At 20.6% G+C, this 20,242-nt stretch overlaps 1 protein-coding gene across 2 annotated transcripts; it reads right to left on the bottom strand.

Moving 5' to 3' along the window:
* Positions 1-451: 451 nt before the first annotated feature.
* Positions 452-20,072, bottom strand: LOC122509392 (proton-associated sugar transporter A). Of its 2 annotated transcripts, none has more exons than XM_043623417.1 (10): positions 19,839-20,072; positions 11,954-12,161; positions 9,788-10,050; positions 8,635-8,892; positions 5,511-5,761; positions 4,857-4,958; positions 4,339-4,644; positions 2,159-2,289; positions 1,058-1,232; positions 452-776 (listed from the first exon to the last, which is right to left on the bottom strand). In XM_043623417.1, exons 2-10 carry the CDS (start codon positions 12,151-12,153, stop codon positions 546-548), a joined length of 1,917 nt encoding a protein of 638 aa, XP_043479352.1. In that variant the 5' UTR covers positions 12,154-12,161; positions 19,839-20,072; the 3' UTR covers positions 452-545. The 2 variants fall into 2 exon arrangements, with proteins under 2 accessions (XP_043479352.1, XP_043479353.1); XM_043623418.1 differs by lacking the exon at positions 19,839-20,072 and adding an exon at positions 12,563-12,896.
* Between the last annotated feature and the right edge of the window lie 170 nt (positions 20,073-20,242).

Here is a 20,242-nt window from a genome sequence, read left to right as displayed (position 1 = left end):
AAATATTAAAAATTTTAATAAAGGTAAATTTAAAAATGAATCTCAACAGAAAAATACCTGATTTAATCAATTTTATCAAAAATATTCTCTTTCTTCAAAAGCAGGACAAAAATAAATAATACACCTATTTGTGCAAAGTAAATATTCACATATTTCTTATAAAGGCAAGAGAAGAAAATAATATTTTTGCTTTTAGTTTCTTTATCATTTTTTTATGGTTTCATAAAATATTTACATATCTATGTAGTTTAAATCTTTAAATTCTTGAATTATTTCTGTTTATTAATAATTTCCTTTTATTAATTCTTTTTTTTTCCATAATTATTTCTTTTAATTCTTTTTTTTTTTATTAATTCTTTCTTTTTAGTAATTAACTTTTTTTCGAAAGAAATCTTCAGGCAGTCATTGTTCGAATTAATAGAGGGAACAATTTTTACTGTTTCGACTTTACTTTTTGTTTTGTCATTAGCTTCTTTTGTTTATATTTTTTTTTTTTTTACTGTTTGTCATTTTTCTTAACGGTTTATAATTTGTTTTGCGGATAATTAAAGATCTAAATACATAATTTGAGTGGCTGACAATGCTCCACAAGCAGCCAAAGAACTTGCAACACCCACAACAGCTGTGGTTGTTCCTGACAAACTTACTATGGATCCAAGGGCACACGAGAGAATAAATTGTGCCAAAAATACCATAGAAGAAACAATTGCAACGTCCGTTCCTAAACCTCGCACCTCACCACTTTGTATCGCTTCACCTTCTGCATTGACAGCAAACTAAAAAAATATTTATGAAAATTATAAAAAATAATAGAAAACGAATAAAGAGTTTATAAAAAAAAAAAATGATAGAAAAACGAAAAGAATAAGAAAATGATAGAAAAGAATTTTAAAAAAATAATAGAAAATGAAAAGCGTAAGAAGATGATGAAAAATTAGTTAAAAATGACAAATTTTAAATTTAAATTATAAACTAATGATTAGTTCTGTATTATAGCTAGCAATTATGTTAATTAAAAATTTTCTAATCAGAATTAATATATTTTCACAAAACTGACCGTGGAAGATGCATGATAATGTGCGATTAATAAATATGGCATTGTAAATAGTGTTGAATACATAACACCAGCTGCCCATGAGAAGACAATTACTCCAACTGGATGTTTTGTTAATGCCATTAACATCATTCCAACACTGTAGAAGAGTAAACCGCAAATATAAACATTTCTTGCCCTGAAAAATATATTTTGATCAATACAGATAAAAAATATTTTCAAAATAGTTTCAAAGTAGTTTCAAAATAGTTTCAAAATAGTTTCAAAATAGTTTCAAAATAGTTTCAAAATAGTTTCAAAATAGTTTCAAAATAGTTTAAAACAGTTGAAAAATAATTAAAAACTAATTTAAAAATAGTTTAAAAATAGTTTAAAAATAGTTTAAAAATAGTTTTAAAATAGTTCAAAATTAGTTTAAAATTAGTTCAAAATAAAAAAGTAAGTAAAAAGTAAAAAGAATAAGTAAAAAGAAGTTAAATAAAGAAAAATAATTAAAACTATAGTTGAAAAGAAAACAATAAATAAAAAGAAGTAAAAATAAAGAAAAACAACATTAAAAAGTAGTTAAAAATTAAAATTAAATAAAAATAAACAAACAAAAAAACAGTACGTTAAAATAGAAAATGTTACCTCAGCTATAATTAATAAAGAACTTAATTATAGCCTCTCTTTTTTAAAAACAAAATAAATAATAAATAAATAAACACAAAAGTAAAAATAAAAGAAATAATTATAAATGTGGTTAAAAACAAAAAATAAGTAAATGAAAAACTAAATTAAATTTTTAAAAAATTAGCCATTAGAACGAATTTAATTAGCCTCTCTCTAGTTCAAAATACAAAACAAATAAAAACAGTTAAAAGTAGTTTAAAACAAAATAAGTGAAGAGAATTAAAAACAAATAAAAAAACACAGTTAATAGTAGATAAAAATAAACAATAAATAAAGAACAATAAAAAAAATAAATACCTGGGGAAAAAAACAATTAATAATACAGTCAACAATAAAAAAATAAATAAAGAGCAATAAAAATAAATAAAAATTGGTGCAAAATAGAAAATAAATAAAATAGCTGTATAAAAAATAAAAAATATGAGAACGAACTTGAAACGCTTAATTAGCCTCTCAATAATTAGTGAATAACAGGAACATGATAAAGAATACATTGACATCCCCCAACATCCAAATCGAACACCGTATTCATACAATTCTCTTGATTTACTACCTTCAGGTGCCTAAAAAAATTAAAATTCACTTTAATATACAAGGAAAAAAATAATATTATGAATAAAAGAATATTTAAAATTTACTATACAATTATTTTTAGTAATAAGGAAAAAAAATGAGTAAAAAACTGACTATATATCGAAAAACTAACAATTTTTTCATAATTTCCAAATTCAATTACATTCAAATATAGAATTTTTTTTCTAATTAATTATTTATTATATTGAGAATAAAAAATAATTCTTGCAAAGAACTTTATTAAATTTTTTTTAAATAAGTGTTTATTTTTAAAAAAAAATATTTATGTATTTTTTGCCTCAGGAATTAAAATATTTTTAACGATTTCAATATAAAACCGCTTTTTAAAATTTTTTACAAATATTTTTTATTTATTAAAAGTATGAGAAAATTGTTAATTGTTAAATAACTATAATTAAGAAATAGGAAATATACCCATTTTATGTATAATTTAAATTTCTCAATAACAATATTGTTCAGAAACTCATTCGTTTCTTTTGTAAAAGAAACATTACATATTCTATTCTATTTGTGAATTACAAATATTAATTTGAAAATGAAATTGAAACTTTTTAAAATTTAGAAAATAAAGGAAAACATTTTACTCAAAAAAAAATGTTCTGTTACATTTATTTACCAATTTCTTTAATTGTAAAATTATTCGAAAACATCAATAACTTTTTTTTTTAAATAAATATTTAATCAATATTATTTTTCCATAGGAATGAATACCTAATTTCAAAAATTTTAAATTCAATAACTTATAAGAATGTTTTATAATAATTAAAGATGACCGAGTGATAAAATCATTGTTTTTGTATTATAACATTAATGTTATTGTTTATTATTACAGTAACTTTTTCTAAATTATTTTTTCAAATCAATTATTATTTTCTACAATTTTTAATTATTTTCTACTGAAAATAATTAAATTCCTTAGAAAAAATTTATTATTTATAAAAATAATTGAATTATTGCGAAGGAATTTATAAAAAAAAAATTTGTAAATAATTGAATTCCTGGGAAATATTTATTATTTATGAAAATAATTAAATGTTTGCGTACTATTTTTGGGAATTTGAAGTTGATTTGAAAAAAAATTGAACTTTGGGGAAGAATTTTGTTATTTATAAAGATAATTGGGATTTTGACGAGGATTTTTTTTTAGATTTGAAGGATAATTGAATTTTATGAGAAGAATTTTAGCACTCTTGAAAATAATTGAATTTCTGCAATTATTTGTAATTTTTCCAAAATTTTATTTTTTTAGTGTTTTTTAAAAAAAATTTATTTTCAAATTTTTAAATTCTATTGTTTTTAAAAAATATAATTTTATCCTTATCATTATTTTATCCATAATTTTATTCTAAAAAGCTAGCCGCGCGCTGTAGCGCGCGAATTGTTGCTAGTTACAAATATAATATTCTATTTCAAAATATAAATAAAATTATTAGTAAGAAAGTTTAAATTTAAAATTATTAGTTTTGAAATTTAATTGTTTCTAAAAAAAAAAAAAATTGAATTCTTATAAAGAACTTAATCAAAATTTTCGAAAATAATTAAATTGTTACGAACAATTTTATTATTAATTAGTAATGCTTAAAAAATTTGCTACTGCCTGATATGATGCCACTTAATACAGATTTAACTCAATCAGCTAAAGTACAGTGCTGCTTAAAAGTTTCGGAATTAATATAATTTTTAAAATTTTCTTCATACTATATTGCAATAACGTTTTCAATTTTTTATTACAATCAATAATTTTTTAGATTTTATTTATAAATAATAATTTACAATAAAAAATTTTAACCTAATTATTAGTCTCATTTTAATAATTTTTCTTATAGACAGAAGCAGATTGACAAATCCTTAGGAAAACTGTGATATAATAATAGAGTTTGAAACTAATAAAAAATGTATAATTACTAAAAAAAATCCATAATATAAATATTTCTGCATTAAATTATTCAATTAAAATAATTAATTAAACATTCCTAAAAAAAAATAAATAAATAAATAAAACAAAAAATGAAACTTGCCTTTGGATCACCGCCATAGACAGCTTCACCGACAAAATCAGTGAAATAGAGTGAATAACAAACGTGGGCCATCCAACAGAAAAGATTTGTTAAACAAACCATTCGTAGACTGTGTGGCATATACAAAATTGAGGCAAGATATTCCTTTAATGAAACTTTTGGATTTCCCTCTGAATTTTCCTCTAATCCAGACTGTGAATTAATTTGTGATTGCGGTGGCGGAGGCGGCACTTCCGGTATTATGGGTACAGTGCCAACTCGCTTCTTAACTTCTTCCACTTGTGGAACTTCTTCAGGTGTTAAATCCTAATTTAGGAGAAAAAAATTCTTTGAAATAAAATTTTTAAAAAAGTATTCAGAAAATTTTTTTTTTTTTTTTCTTTCATCCCTTTTTTTAATCTTTTTTTTCATTCATTCATTCATTCCTCCTTTCTTTCTTTCGTTTTTTCTTTTTTATTCTCTTTCTTTTTTATTTTATTTTCTTCTTTTTCTGTATGCTTACTTTGGAACGTACTTACGTCAGATTTTCCATTATTTTGATTTTCATTTAAAGTTCCATAAGAAACGTTTTCTTCGGTCGTTATTTTTTCGCTCTCATTCGCTTCTCGGGCTTCATTCATCTGTGTAAACAAAATTAGCTCTAAAGTTAATTATCTAATTTTTTTTTATTTGATAATAATTTGTGTAATTAAAAAACAAAAATTAATAGCATGTAATTTTATTATTTCCTAGTGTTTATTTATTCTTTTATTAGTCCTTAGTGAAATAAAAAATTGTAAAAATTATAAATAATAAAAAAATTATAAATAATACAATAATATTAATATAATAATAATAATAATAATAATAATAATAATAATAATAATAATAATAATAATAATAATAATAATAATAATAATAATAATAAATATAATAATAACAATAATTATTGTTGTAAATGAACCACCGGCGACAAAAAGGAAAAATCATGATAATAAAATTAACTATATGGTTGGAAAAGTAGATGATTAAGCCAATTAGTTCAGAATAATGATGAGATTGAAGTAAAAAAAATAAAAAATAAATAAATAATAAAAAATAAATAAAAAATAAATAATAAAAAAAATATTCTCGAGATGTTAAATGCAATGATTGAATTATTTGAAAATATGCAATTAATCGTCAGGACCCACTTTTTGTTCATGCATTTTGAGTCCTTGATCACTGTCCAAAAGTTCAAGAGGTATTTCCTTAAAGCTCGTGATAGTGAAAGAGACGCAGATAATAAAAATAATAGTAATAAGCGTAAATGTTGCATGCAAATGTCCTCCCAAAGCAACGCCAATTGCAGTTGCGTCCCAATTTATTCCGCCCAAGCCATAGCCCATGAAACCACCCAATCCAGCCATTATGGTAAATGTACTTAAACCTCTAGCATGATCCTCTGAAAAAAAGAAGAGAAAATTTGTTTTTTCTAAATTAAGGAATTTTTTTGTATTCATTAAATAAATTTTCATTTTAAAAAATCGACTTTCAAAAAATCTAATATTCTCTATCAATTTGAATTAGTAGGAATTATTATTTATTAGTAGAAATTACTATCTATTAGTAGAAATTACTATTTGTTAGTAGAAATTACTATCTATTAGTAGAAATTACTATTTGTTAGTAGAAATTATTATCTATTAGTAGAAATTACTATCTATCAATACAAATTACTATTTATTAGTAGGAATTACTATTTATTAGTAGAAATTACTATCGATCAGTAGAAATTACTATCTATTAGTAGAAATTACTATTTATTAGTAGAAATTACTATCGATCAGTAGAAATTACTATCTATTAGTAGAAATTACTATCTATTAGTAGAAATTACTATCTATTAGTAGAAATTACTATCTATCAATACAAATTACTATCTATTAGTAGAAATTACTATCTATTAATACAAATTACTATTTCTTAGTAAAATTTACTAATTTAAACAAAAAATCAGTCACTCATTAATTAGATTTTATTTTATCATAACAATTAGATTTTATTTTATTCTAATAATGAAAAAAAGTATTTTCGATTATAATCAAATATTTTAATCGAGTCGAAAACTCGGAGTGATCGATTTCTTCATGTTTTATAACAATTAAAGATGACAGAGAGAAAAAAATCATTATTTAATATTATAAGAATATTATACTTCTTCAAAATTATTTTCATCATTTCAATTCAATTATTTTTTTCATAATTTTTAATTAAAATTCTTCTCTAAATCAATTGTTTTTAATAATTTTTTTAAAAAGTTTTTCTTGAGAATTTTCAAACCCATTTGTTTACAATTTAATTTTACATGAAATTTCAATTATTCGGAAATTCTTTAATTAAATATATATTAGAAATTAAAAACTTGAAATAATTTTAAAAAATTTCGATGAAGCTTCTTGAAGAAAATTAGTTTTACAGAATTTTTTATTAAAAGTATAAAAAATTCAGATTTTTAAAGATTTTAATTTGAAACCTTTACAAAATTCAATTATTTCTAAAAATTGCAATTATTAGTAACTATCTTCAGAATTCAATTATTATCTAAAACTTTAACAGTACATTAATTTTTAAATCAATTTTTATTAGAAAATTCTACGAGAGTTCAATTATTTAAATACAAAGATAGATAATTTATTAATAAATAATTGAATGTTTCTTAAAATTGAATTCTTATACATAATGTTATCATTAAATTTTTAAATAATTGAATTCTTTTGACGAATTTTAATAACATTTTTAAGAATAATGATATTTTTCGAGGAATTCGATTAAAATATTGTATTAAAAATAATTAAAATTCTGCGATGAGATTTATTATTTTATGAAAATAATTAAATTATTGCGAAGAATTTTATAAAAAAAGTTTCGAACAATTGGTTCCTTTCGAAAAAATGTATGCAAATTCTATTTTTAATAATTGAATTCCTATGCGAAATTTTTATTATTTTAGAAAATAATTGAATATTCGTGTAGAACTTTGTCAAAATAGTTTTTATATAATTGAATTCTTTTTGAATTAAGAAAATTTTTTTGAAAATAATTAAATTCTTGTGATGAATATTCTTATTTAAGGAAATAATTTACTTCCTCCGAATGATTTTGTTATTTATGAAAATAATTAAATTCCTGAAAAGAATTTTAAAATTTATGAAAATAATTGAATTATTGCGAAGAATTTTATGCCAAAATTTTAAAACATTTGATTTTTTCTAAACAAATTTATGCAAATTCTATTTTAAATAATTGAATTCTTGTGAAATTTTTTTTTTAAATAATTGAATGTTTGTGTAGAAAATTATCAAAATTTGTGTTTAATAATTGAATTCTTTTGGAAAACTTTATTAAACTAGTAGAATATTGAAAAACATTGAATTAAGAAAATTTTTTGAAAATAATTGAAATTTTTCCATGAATTTTTAAATAATTTTTGAAAATAATTGAATTCTTGTGATGAATACTATTATTTATGAATATAATTGAATTTTGCAATGAATTTTATTAAAATTCCTGAAAATAATTAAATTTTGTCGAAGAATTTTGCTATTCAATTTTTTTAGAGTTTTTGAAAATAATTAAATTTCCGTGAAGAATTTTTTTATTTTTGAAAATAATTAAATTCTTGTGATGAATATTGTTATTTATGAAAATAATTGAAATTTACAATGAATTTTATAAAAATTCCTGAAAATATTTGAATTTCGGCGAAGAATTTTTCTTTTTAGAAAGATAATTGAAATGTTGACGAGAATTTTTTTTTTTTGTAGTTTTTGAAAATAATTGAATTTCTGGAAAGAATTTTAATATTTATTAAGATAGTTGAATTCTTTCAAAGAATTGCGTTAAAATTTTTAAAATTAAAACTAATTTGAACAGAATTGAAATTAAAATTTTTCAAAAAAAAAAAAATACTTCGTTAAATGATTTATAAGTTTAACTTTATGGCGGTTCGTCAATAGTTAAGTTATTAAAATTATTAAGTTATTGAAAATAAATTATTGTTAGAAATAGAAAAAATTTAAAGTTTTTTTTTTTAGAATTCGTGGTAATTTCATAGTTTATGAGGCAAACAAAAAGAGACAAAAATTCAGAATTCTTTTACAAATTCTAAACATTTAATTTTTTCCAGTACTTTTAATAAAAATCCCTGACTTTTCCCTGACCTGTGCCAACCCTGAACTAATTAAAATTAGTAGATATTATTACTAATTCAAATTTAGAGAGTAGAAAAAAGATTTTATCTAAAAAAATAATTTTCTTAAAAAAATTGTCAATTACCAGGAACTGTGACGTCTAGAAGGTACGCTCTCGCTGGACTCTGACAAGCATCGGCGTCAAAATCAAGTAAAACAGTTCCCAAAATTGTAAAAAATATTCCCCACGGATGGGGCGATATCACAGCAGGTGAATTTTCTTCTTTGGAAATTTTTCCACTTGTCCTGTGTCCCAAGGCGACAGATTGATTTTGTGCCAATATTTTTGGTCCATCACCAAGGGAATAGCCAATTCCTTCGCCATTTGGTACAAGGATTAGTCCTTAAAAAAACAAATTCTTTTGTTTATATTTTTCCTTCTATTCTTTTATTCTATTTTTAATGCTTTGTAAATTTAGTAAATTTCAGCTCACACAATTATTTAGCTACTATTTTTTTTATAAATAAGTTACTACTGACATTTATTTCGTTGAAAATCCGTGATTTCTTAAACCAAAATTTAAATACAAATTTTATAGTGAAGAAATTAGTTCTAGGACTCTACAAAAAATTGAAGAGGTGAAAAATATCGAAAATGAGAGTAAATTAAAAATTGAAATCCGTTTAAATTAATTTCCAAACTCTATGAATTTATTTAATTTATTTTATGTAAATTTTAATTGTAATTAATTAGAGAGAATATCGACAAACATCTTGAGATTCAATATGGAGTTGATACTCTCCACTTGAGAACGCCAAGGTCACCATCAGATGGCAGTTCAGTTGATAAAATCGAGTTTTCTCGACACCTGGTGGCGACCTTCGCGTTCTCAAGTGGAGAAATTTATTTTATTTCTCAAAAACTTTTTTGATAATTAATATTATACAAAAAATGTTATTGTGGAAATAATTTCTGACACGTTTGTTAATATTTTTTATATTTAAACTCAGTCTGATGCTTATTTGAGCTTTTATTCTACTTTTTTTTGGTCTTTTTTTATTTGTTGCTTTTTGTTTACTTTTTTTTTTTAGTTTTTTTGATTGTTTGTAGTTTTTAATATAGTTTTTAAGTCTTATTCTTTGTTTGTAATTTAGTAATTTTTTAGTCTAGTTTTTTAAAGTCTTTTTTGTTAGTAGCTTTCAGTTTTTTTTTTCTTTGCAGTTTTTTATCTGATTTTTTAGTTTTTGTTTCTTGTTTGTTTTTGTTTTTAGTTTACAAAAAAAAATTTTGCTCATACCTATAAAAACGCCAACGGCCAGCAATAATATAAAAGGCCTTCTTCTGCCGTATTTCAATTTACAACGATCGCTAACGCTTCCTAGAATTGGGGTCACAAAGAAGCCAAGGAGAGGACTTAACGCCCACACCAAGGTCATGTGCTGATGAGCAACACCGATTTTCAATAAAGTTGGTGACACAAAAGCCGTCTCGGCTGCATATGAGAATTCAATGCCCATCACTGCAGCCGATATTCTAACCAATTCACCTCGAGTTTTCCTCCTAAAATATCAATCCAAAAAAGTGAAAAAATTTTTTTTTTACAATTATTACGCATAAAAGAAAAAAAAACGAAAATCAGCTAAAACTCCAATAAAAAACTAAAATATTACGATAAAGGAATTATTTATATTCTTTTATATATTCATTTTAATAATTTTATCTATTTTTTGTAGAGTAAAAAATATTTATTTATAAAAAATGAAAAAAAAATGTTCTCAATACCAAATTATCATAAAATAATCGTACTATCTAAAACTTAAGGGCATTTGAAACTTGATGACGTCACACATGCTTTGCAGAAACTGAAACGTCATCAAGGTTCAAATGCCCTTAAAGAACAAAATAGAATATTGTGATAAAATAAATATTTAGTATTTTTTTAAAAAGTTCAATATTTAAACAATGTATTATATAACAACTTATTTTGTTTTTGCAAAAACATGTTAAAAATTATCTATTTGTAAAGTTCATATTGTAATTGTTTTCAATTCAAAATTATCACGGAAAAAAATATCTAAAATTTAAATATAAAAAACTAAAACAGTAACTATTTTATCGTATGATAAAAAACTTGTTTAAACTAAGGTATAAACTTATCTAATTTTGTTTAAATTATTTTTTTTAAAAAGTATGTAAAAATTTGTTTAAAATTATAGTAATTAAAGGAAATAATAATTTATTAATTAGGATAATTCTAAAATTACAGTTAGTAGGTAAAATTGTAAAAATGTAGGGAAAATCGATTTTTTTTAATATTATATCAAGAAAATAATTTAAATATTTCACAAAATTAATTTTAAGGTAATTTTTTGTGTGGTTTTCAATGGTCAAAAAATAAAATTAGTCCGGTTAGACCGTTTAATCTAAATCAAAAATTCAAAGTTTTTCTGAATCTAAGATAGATTTAGCTTTCGAGTACGTAGGATATTTTAAAAATATTAATTTTGGTGTATTTGACAGTTGTTTGAAGTAAAAAGTCGATTTTTAGGGCGAAAATTTGTCAAAAAATCTGTTGCCAAAAAAAAAACAAAGAAACCAAAAAAAAATCCGCTACGTACTCGAAAGCATTAGTAAATGACGATCAAAAATTTTGATTTTGATTTTTTTCACATAAAATAACTTCGAAATCATCTCTAATGATATAATTTCTATTCTACACATTAGAAAGTATCGTTTAAGCAAGAGAAAAAAAATTCGATTTTTTTTCGGGTCAAAGGTGTCACTCCCCCTTAAAAATTTGTAGATTTTGAAATTCATGCGTAATTTTGTAGAATGTGTTTTTGAATCCGCAAAAAAATTGCAAAATTAAAAAATTGATTTTCATAATTATTTGAGGCATTTCTTTGAAAATAAAACTCTTTGTTTTCTGGCTGAAAATGATGAAAAAAAAGTATCAGTATCATTCAATTTATATATAAAAAATAAAAAATATTATCAAAATATGATAAAATTGTGGTCTGAAATATTGATTTATTTTAATTTTTTTTTTAAATTAATTAATTATTTTATTTATAACGAGACATAATTAGTCAGAAAAATAAACAAATGAATTTTCAAATAAAAAAAAAATTGAATAATAATGGTATTTTTTAGCATTTTCAGACTAAAAACAAAGATTTTTATTTTTTAAAAAATGTTTCAAAAATTATGAAAATCTATTTTTTCATTTGGCAATTTTATTTTTGGATTTAAAACCATGTATTCTGTAAAATTACGCATGGATTTCAAAATCCACCAATTTTTAAGTAAAATAAAAATCCAAAAAGGGTCAAAATATTTTCTGATCAAATTTCAAAAAAAAATTTATTTTTAATCAGAAATATTTTTTAAAGAAAATAAAAATTAAAAAAAGTTTACCAGGAGAAAAAATTAATTAATTAATTTATTTACAAATCCTAAATACCTATAAATATGTGAATAATCATCGAGTGTTCTCTCGAGTTTCGGTGGTCCTCGAAGGTGATTTAAAATACCCTCCACCCCCTTATCGGTGGGAATTTCACTTTTCCACTCTTTCCACGATTCCCATTTGTTTTTCACACTATCACGTATTCCATGAATTCGTCCAGTGAATCCTTGATATTCGTGTAATTTATCAACCATGATGACTCCTGTTTATCAACGTATACAATTATTTAGAAAAATAATTATTATCACATTTATAAATAATAAAAAAAAATTAATTTCTTTATTTTTAAATTTTTATTTAAAGTTATTTTGAATTGTTCATAAATTAATTGTTATTAATAGTTTAAATTTGGAGTAAAAGCGAAAATTTTATTCTCCACTTTGTTACTATATCTTTCTTTCTTAAAAAAAATTATTTGTAGGTATTTTACGAAAATTTTTGGTTGCACTTTCTTTTTATTTATTTTTGTCTCGAAATTAATATTTTTGTAATTTTTATAATTTCTGAAATTTTTGTCCTTTTGTACTTTTTGTAATTTTCAAAATTTTTGTTTTTTAATACTTTTTGTAATTTTTGGAATTTTTCAAAATTTTAAATTCTCACCCGCGGTTTATTCAAATATTTATTTCCTTCAGTCTATCGTCATATTTTCAAAAAATTCTGTTAAAAAAACGTTTTCCGGTTTTTTTTCAAAAAATTAACAACACTTTGACACTTTTTAAATTTTTCATATTTAAAAAAAAATTTTTCCAATTTACAAGATTTGAAAACGGCAATGATGCCTTGAAAACGATTAGCGCTGGACTAAATTGTATAGCTGCATTTTTCAATAGTATTAGTTTATCGTTGCATTTCTCGACGTCGCGCCGACGCACTTAAAACTTATCACTTAATTCTAAACGAAAGTAGAAAAAAAAACAAAAGCAATTATTTTTTATTATTATAATTCGAAGCATGTATTTTGAGTTAATCGGTCAGATAGCTCAAAATAAAGCATGCAAATTGATATACGTACATTTATAAAGAATGACGTGTCTCTCTTTTTTTTTAAATTTTTGCGAATTAAAAAGTCGCTTAATTTTTTTATTCTCGATAAAATGTAATTTTCTCCCAGATAAGAAAATTGCAGTCTAATGAAACATTTAAAATACTTTAACTTAAATACATTGCCCTTAATGAAAATAATACCGTAAATATTGACATTGATAAAAAGATTATATCTTTTTGTTGATATCTTCGATTAACAATCAGAGTATTATAAAAAAAAAGAGAGAACAAAATTAGTTGGATCATTAAACTTGATAAAATACAATGTAATTATATTTTATTGAATGTTAATTTAAATTAATTTAAGAAACAGACAAAAATTTTTTATTGTAAAAATGTTTTTAATAAATGTATACAATTACAAACAAAAACCGCAAAGTTAGGACTAAGAATAAATAAATAAATAAATAAATAAATAAATAAATAAATAAATAAATAAATAAATAAATAAATAAATAAATAAATAAATAAATAAATAAATAAATAAATAAATAAATAAATAAATAAATAAATATAAATAAATAAATAAATAAATAAATAAGTAAATAAATAAATAAATAAATAAGTAAATAAATAAATAAATGAATAAATAAATGAATAAATAAATGAATAAATAAATGAATAAATAAATATAAATAAATATAAATAAATTAATAAATAAACAAATAAATAATAAAACCTACATAATAATTAATGAATATTAATAATAATAAATTAATAACAACAATTAATTAATAATTAAAAATTAAAAATAATAATAAAGAAATTTAAATAAAAAGTAATTTTTAAAAAACATGGTAATAATCAAATATTTTATTTTGGTATAATGTAATACATCTTTAAGGGTACTTGAACCATAATGACGTCACAGTTTGTGCAAAGTATGTGTTCAAAAACTGTGACGTCATAATGGTTCAAATGCCCTTAAAAAAATTAAAAAGAAAAAACTTTAAAAAATTCTAAATTAACATTTTATTGAATAAAATATAATACAAAAAAAAAATTAAGCAGTTGTGATAAAACAAAACCGGCCTCTGCAGATAGGCAACCTATTATTACGCTGTGTATTGATGCAAGATAGCTGCACAAAAGTCTACGACTGAAATAGACCTTCCATTGGCACATAGTCCACATTAAGTTATTTCAATTAAAATACGAAAGGAAGTATTTGAATACTCACAGAATATTAAAATATTTATTAATTTATTCATTAAAATAAGAGTTACAGTGAACAAAAAATTTATTTAATTCAAATAAATTACTTGTCTATTGGCAAATAAATATTTACTTAAATCAAATAATTGTTATTTAAAACAAATAAATTTGAATAAATAATTATTTGAGCCAATAATTTCATTATTTCAAGTAAATTTGATTGAAGCAATTTGATTGATTTAAATAAAATTGATTTGATTCAAGTAAATATTTATTTATGGTTAATAAATTTGAATCAATAATTATTTGTGCCATAATTTCAATGTTTCAAGCAAATACCATTTATAATTGATGTAAATAAAAATTCTTTGATTCAAGTAAATGTTTATAAGAAATTTTAATAAAAATTAATAAATGGAAAAAAGTAAAAAATTCTTTAAACAGTTAAAGTAAATTTATATATATTCATCTAATTATTTATAAGAACTTTTAATAGAAATTAATAAGTGAATTAAATGTAATATTTAATTTTTAATTATTATTTATTCATTCATTATTATTTTAGAGTTTTAGACTATTTGAAAGACTATTCAAATATTGTTTACTAAGATATTTAATATTGCAAAGAATTGTATCAAAGTCTTTAAAAATAATTGCATTATCACGAAGAAGTTTATTAAAATTTTGAAAAATAATTGAAATTCTGCAAAGAAATTGAAATCTTTAAAAATAATTGAATTCATGTGAAGAATTTCATAATAATTTTTGAAAAAAATTGAATAGTTTTTAAAAATTTTATTATCTATGGAAACAATTGAAATTTTGGAAAAAATTTTATTGAAATTTTTAAAAATAATTAAATTTTAGAGAGAAATTTTATTATTTTAACCAAATAAGTGAAGTCTGAGAAAGAATTTTATTGGTTATGAGAATAATTAAATTCTTGGGAAAAATTTTAATGAAATTTTGGAAAATAATCGAATACTTGTAAAGAATATTATTGACATTTTTGAAAATACTTTATTGAATTCACTATAGAAAAATTTTATTATTTAAACAAATAATTGAATTTTGAAGAAGAATTTTCTTAAAATTAAAACAAATAATTCAATTCTGGAGAAGAATTTTATAATTTATGAAAATAATTGAATTCTTGGGACAAAATTTTATTATTTATGAGAATAATAATTGAATTCTTGAAAAGAATTTTATTTAAATTTTTGAAAATTTTCTTTCGAAAAATTTTATTATTCATGAGAATAATTTATTATATATTGCATTAATTGAATTGTTTGGAAGAATTTTTATAGAAATTTTGAAAAAGAATTGAATTCTTTAGATAAGTTTTATTATTTAAGGAAATAATTGAATTTTCGCAAAGAAATTATTCAAATTTGTCAAAATAATGGTTTCGAATTATTTGGAAGAATTTTATTGAAATTTTTAAAAATAATTGAATTCTTTAGAGAAATTTTATTATTTAAAGAATTAATTGAATCGTTTTTAATAATTTTATTATCTATGAAAACAATTGAATTCTTTAGAAGAATTTAATTGAAAGGTTTGAAAATAATTGAATTATTAGAAGAAATTTCATTGTTTAAAAAAATAATTGAATTCTGACGAAGTATTTTATTGAAATTTAGGAAAATAATTGTTTCGAAGGATTTCATTATTTCAAAAAAAGAATTGAATTCTTTCGAAGAATTTTATTGAAACTTTAAAAAATAATTGAATTGTTAGAAGAAATTTTATTATTTAAAAAAATAATGTAATTCAGACCAAGAATTTTATTGAAATTTTGGATAATAATTGAATTCTCGGGAAAAATTTTGAAATTTTCGAAAATAATTGAATACTTTAGAGAAATTTTATTATTCAAACAAATAATTAAATTCTTTGGAAAAATTATATTGAAAATTTTTAAAATAATTGAATTCTTCAGAGAAATTTTATTATTTAAACAATTAATTGAATCGCTTTTGATAATTTTGTTATCTAAGAAAACAATTGAATTCTTTAGAAGAATTTTATTGAAGGGTTTGAAAATAATTGAATTCTCAGAAGAAATTTCATTGTTTAAAAAAATAATTGAATTCTGACGAAGTATTTTATTGAAATTTAGGAAAATAATTGTTTCGAAGGATTTTATTATTTCAAAAAAAGAATTGAATTCTTTCGAAGAATTTTATTGAAACTTTAAAAAATAATTGAATTGTTAGAAGAAATTTTATTATTTAAAAAAATAATGTAATTCAGACCAAGAATTTTATTGAAATTTTGGAAAATAATTGAATTCCTAAATTAATTTATTCATCTAATTATTTACAAAATTCAAAAAAAGAATAAGGAAAATAAATAGAAATAGGAGAAATAATAATAAAAGCAATATAAAAAATTGCAAGAATAATAATATAAGATTAATAATAAGAATATTAGTTCTTTTACTTGATAGTGAGTAATAAAAATTTTAAGAGCTTTTAAAGGCCTAGTAAAATTTTTTAATACATCAGTCATATAATAATATTAATAATAATTGTAGTAAAAATATTTTTTTTTTTTGAGAGGTTGAGATGAATAAGTGAAATGAAATAATAATAATAATACCTAATTATTATAATAATATTCCTAAAGTACGAAACATTCTTTTAAATGCGAAAAAATATTCCTATAAGTATAAAAAAAAATATTGTTAATTCAAGATTTTTATACAAAAAAAAATCTTTGGCAATAATAGTAATAATAAATTTGTAATTTGGTTGAAATTTTTCCGTCAAATTTCAGGTAAGTTCATAAACATAATTATCTAAAACGATAACAATATATATATACATTCAGCAAAAATAAAATCTCAACTTTTATGATTCATTTGTTACATACAATAGAAAATTTTACATTGTCATGAAATGATCTATTGTTTATGTAAGGCGAGTGTCTGTCTTCAAGTACGAGACATTTTGATAAAAGTTATCACAAAAACTGATTATAAATAATAGTAGTCGATATGATTATATTTGAGAAAATTTTTCCTCTTGTTGATAATTATTATTCTCTTAAAAAAATCTCACTTCAAACAACAACAAACCATGAAATTTTTTTTAGACACATAATACCTGGTTTTTTCCCTTCTTTTTTTTTTCGTTGGAACCAGATTTTTTTTCTCTATAACTAATTTTCCTATTCTAGCACAAAAATTTGTTCTTAATTTTTTCGTTAATCTATTTTAATAAATTTAAATTTTAATCTAAATAATTTAATTAATTGTTAACTTAATCAATTATCCTAAATAAGTTTTGTATTTGTTTTTGTCAATTTTTTCGATTTATTAATGTTGAAATTGAAAATAAATCTCTAATAAATATTAGAAGGCTAAATAATTTTTATAATAATTAATTAATTATTGTATGATATTATTATTGTAAATTGTTATAATTATTATTATAATTAAATAGTTATTTAATAGGTTTAATATAATAAAATATAATTTTATTTTGTCAAAGAAGAGATATTTAATTTTTTTATGAATCAATCGATCTTGTTCAAAGATTAATTCAAAGTACAATCAAAATATAATAATATTTAAGAATGATATATACAAATTCAACTATATCGATAAATTATATAATAAAATTTTTGTTTTGGTTAAAATTCTGATAAACAGTGAGTCAATTTCCTGTTTAGAAAATATTCTTTCACAATAATATTTATTTTGCAGTATTCTTGCCGTGAGAATGAGTATTGATCTTTTATCTAGAAGAATAATCAATTTAATTGACAATGTAATATTTAATTTTTTCATTTATAATTATTCTGCATCAGTCATTATTTTAATGACTATTCAATTATTCTATTAAATTATTTAAAAAAATAATTTCACCGAGAAATGTAAGCAATTTTTTTCCCACCTAATATTTAATTATTAAATGAAACTAATATTTATTTAGATTATTATTATTATTATTATTTTCTTTTTTTTACTATGTATTATTTTATTTTTTTTATTTTTAGGTAATTTTATTATTTTTATGATTATAAAAAATATAAAAGAAAAAAACATTTTGTTAACGGTCAACTATATTGAAATTATTTTTTAATTTCTTTTTGTTAGATTAGATATTTTATTACGAATTTTGTAAAACATACTGTATTATATAATTCTGACGTTTAAATATTATCAATATTTTAATAAACAAATATTTTCTTAGATTAAATATTTATTTAACTTATAAATTCTTTTAAAAAAAATCTTCTTTTAAATTCTTTCAATAAATAAATTTATAGCCTGGCTTACAATTGCTCTAATGATTAACGTTTAAGCGAACGAAACGTATTTTTTTATTAAAAATATTTTCATATAACTTTTGTTTTATTTGTTCAAATTTCCACTAATTCAAATTTTGTGTTATTTATTTTTCAAGAAAAATAAAGAAATTATTTTATTTTCCACAACAATCTTGATAAGAATTTTAAAAAAATTTTTGGAAAATAATCGACATCTTGTAAAGAATATTATTGACATTTTGGAAAACACTTTATTAAAATCATTAGAAAAATTTTATTATTTAACGAAATAATTGAATTCTGACGAAGAATTTTATTAAAATTTAGAAAAATAATTGAATTCTTTCGAAGAATTTTATTTAAATTTTGGAAATGAATTGAAATTTCGGGAAAAATTTTTATAAAAATTTCGGAAAATAATTGAATTGATTCCAAAGGTTTTTATATTATTTCTGAAAATAATTGTATTCTTTGAAAGAATCTTATTGAAATTTTAAAAAATAATTGAATTGTTAGAAGAAATTTTAATTTTTAAAGAAATAATTGAATTCTGACGAAGAATTTTATTGACATTTTGGAAAATATTTAAATTCTCGTAAAAAATTTTGAAATTTTCGAAAATAATTGAATACTTTAGAGAAATCTTATTATTCAAACAAATAATTGAATTCATTGGGAGAATTTTACTGAAATTTTGGAAAATAATTTAATTCTGACGAAGTATTTTATTGAAATTTCGGAAAATAATTGAATTGATTCCAAGGATTTTATTATTACTGAAAATAATTGTATTCCTTGAAAAAATTTTATTTGATATTTTAAAAAATAATTGAATTGTTAGAAGAAATTTTATTATTTAAAGAAATAATTGAATTCTGACGAAGAATTTTATTGGAATTTTGGAAAATAATTGAATTCTCGGGAAAAATTTTGAAATTTTCCAAAATAATTGAATACTTTAGAAGAATTTTATTGAAATTTTTGAAAATAATTGTGTTCTTAGGACAAATTTTATTATCTAAAAAAATAATTGAATTCTTGGAAAGAATTTATTTTAAAATTTCTGAAAGTAATTGAATTTTTTTAAATAATTTTATTATCTATGGAAATAATTGTATTCTTCCGTAGAATTACTCTCAAAATTTTTGAAAAAAATTGAATTGTTTTAAGAATTTTATTATCCATAGAAATAAGTGAATTCGTGTAAAGAATTTTATTTAAATTTTTGGAAAATAATTGAATTCTTGACAAAAACTTTATTATTTAAAGAAATAATTGGATTCTTGCGAAGAATATTTTTTTAAATTTCAGAAAATCATTGATTTGTATCCAAGATGTTTAATAAAATTTTTCAAAAAATAAATAATTTGTAATAATGGTAGAAAAAAATAATTACCTTATACTTTATCTTCAATTCACTTAAATTTCTCTTTTTTCATCAATACACTGTTCACTTTTTTTCCCCTCACCTTTCGATGTAGAAACACATTTTCAACACTAATTCTACATTTCATTTTCGTAGCATAAAATTTGGAAAATATTCTTCGAAAATTTTTCTTTGAGCAAAATATTTTTTTCCTATTAATAAAATTTTCCATTTTCTCAATTTTTCAACACATATAAATTATAAACCTTTATATTGTAATAAAATTCGTTAAATTTGCTAGTAACACGACGTGATTGAGGTGACGAGATTGAATCGAGTACCAAATTAGAAATCCGAATGATTCTATATAGACATATATATATATATATAAAAGGCCTTTAATTTTAAAGATGGGAAGAAGTTGCTTTCGGCCA

This window comes from Leptopilina heterotoma, unplaced genomic scaffold (assembly GCF_015476425.1).
Source record: "Leptopilina heterotoma isolate Lh14 unplaced genomic scaffold, ASM1547642v1 Lhet_60, whole genome shotgun sequence".
Lineage (NCBI taxonomy): Eukaryota > Metazoa > Arthropoda > Insecta > Hymenoptera > Figitidae > Leptopilina > Leptopilina heterotoma.
The sequence above is the reverse complement of the archived record's forward strand: the minus strand, read 5'-3'. Positions and strand labels throughout refer to the sequence as shown.

What these genes read in the sequence shown, in the direction of transcription:
- LOC122509392 (XM_043623417.1), bottom strand. Translation starts at nt 12,153, where the DNA reads ATGGTTGATAAATTACACGAATATCAAGGATTCACTGGACGAATTCAT. An exon ending in GGCCGTTGGCGTTTTTATAG is followed by an intron (nt 8,893 to 9,787) that starts GTATGAGCAAAA and finishes TGTTTTTTTAAG; the next exon opens with GACTAATCCTTGTACCAAAT. An exon ending in TCTATGGCGGTGATCCAAAG is followed by an intron (nt 2,290 to 4,338) that starts GCAAGTTTCATT and finishes TAATTTTTTTAG; the next exon opens with GCACCTGAAGGTAGTAAATC.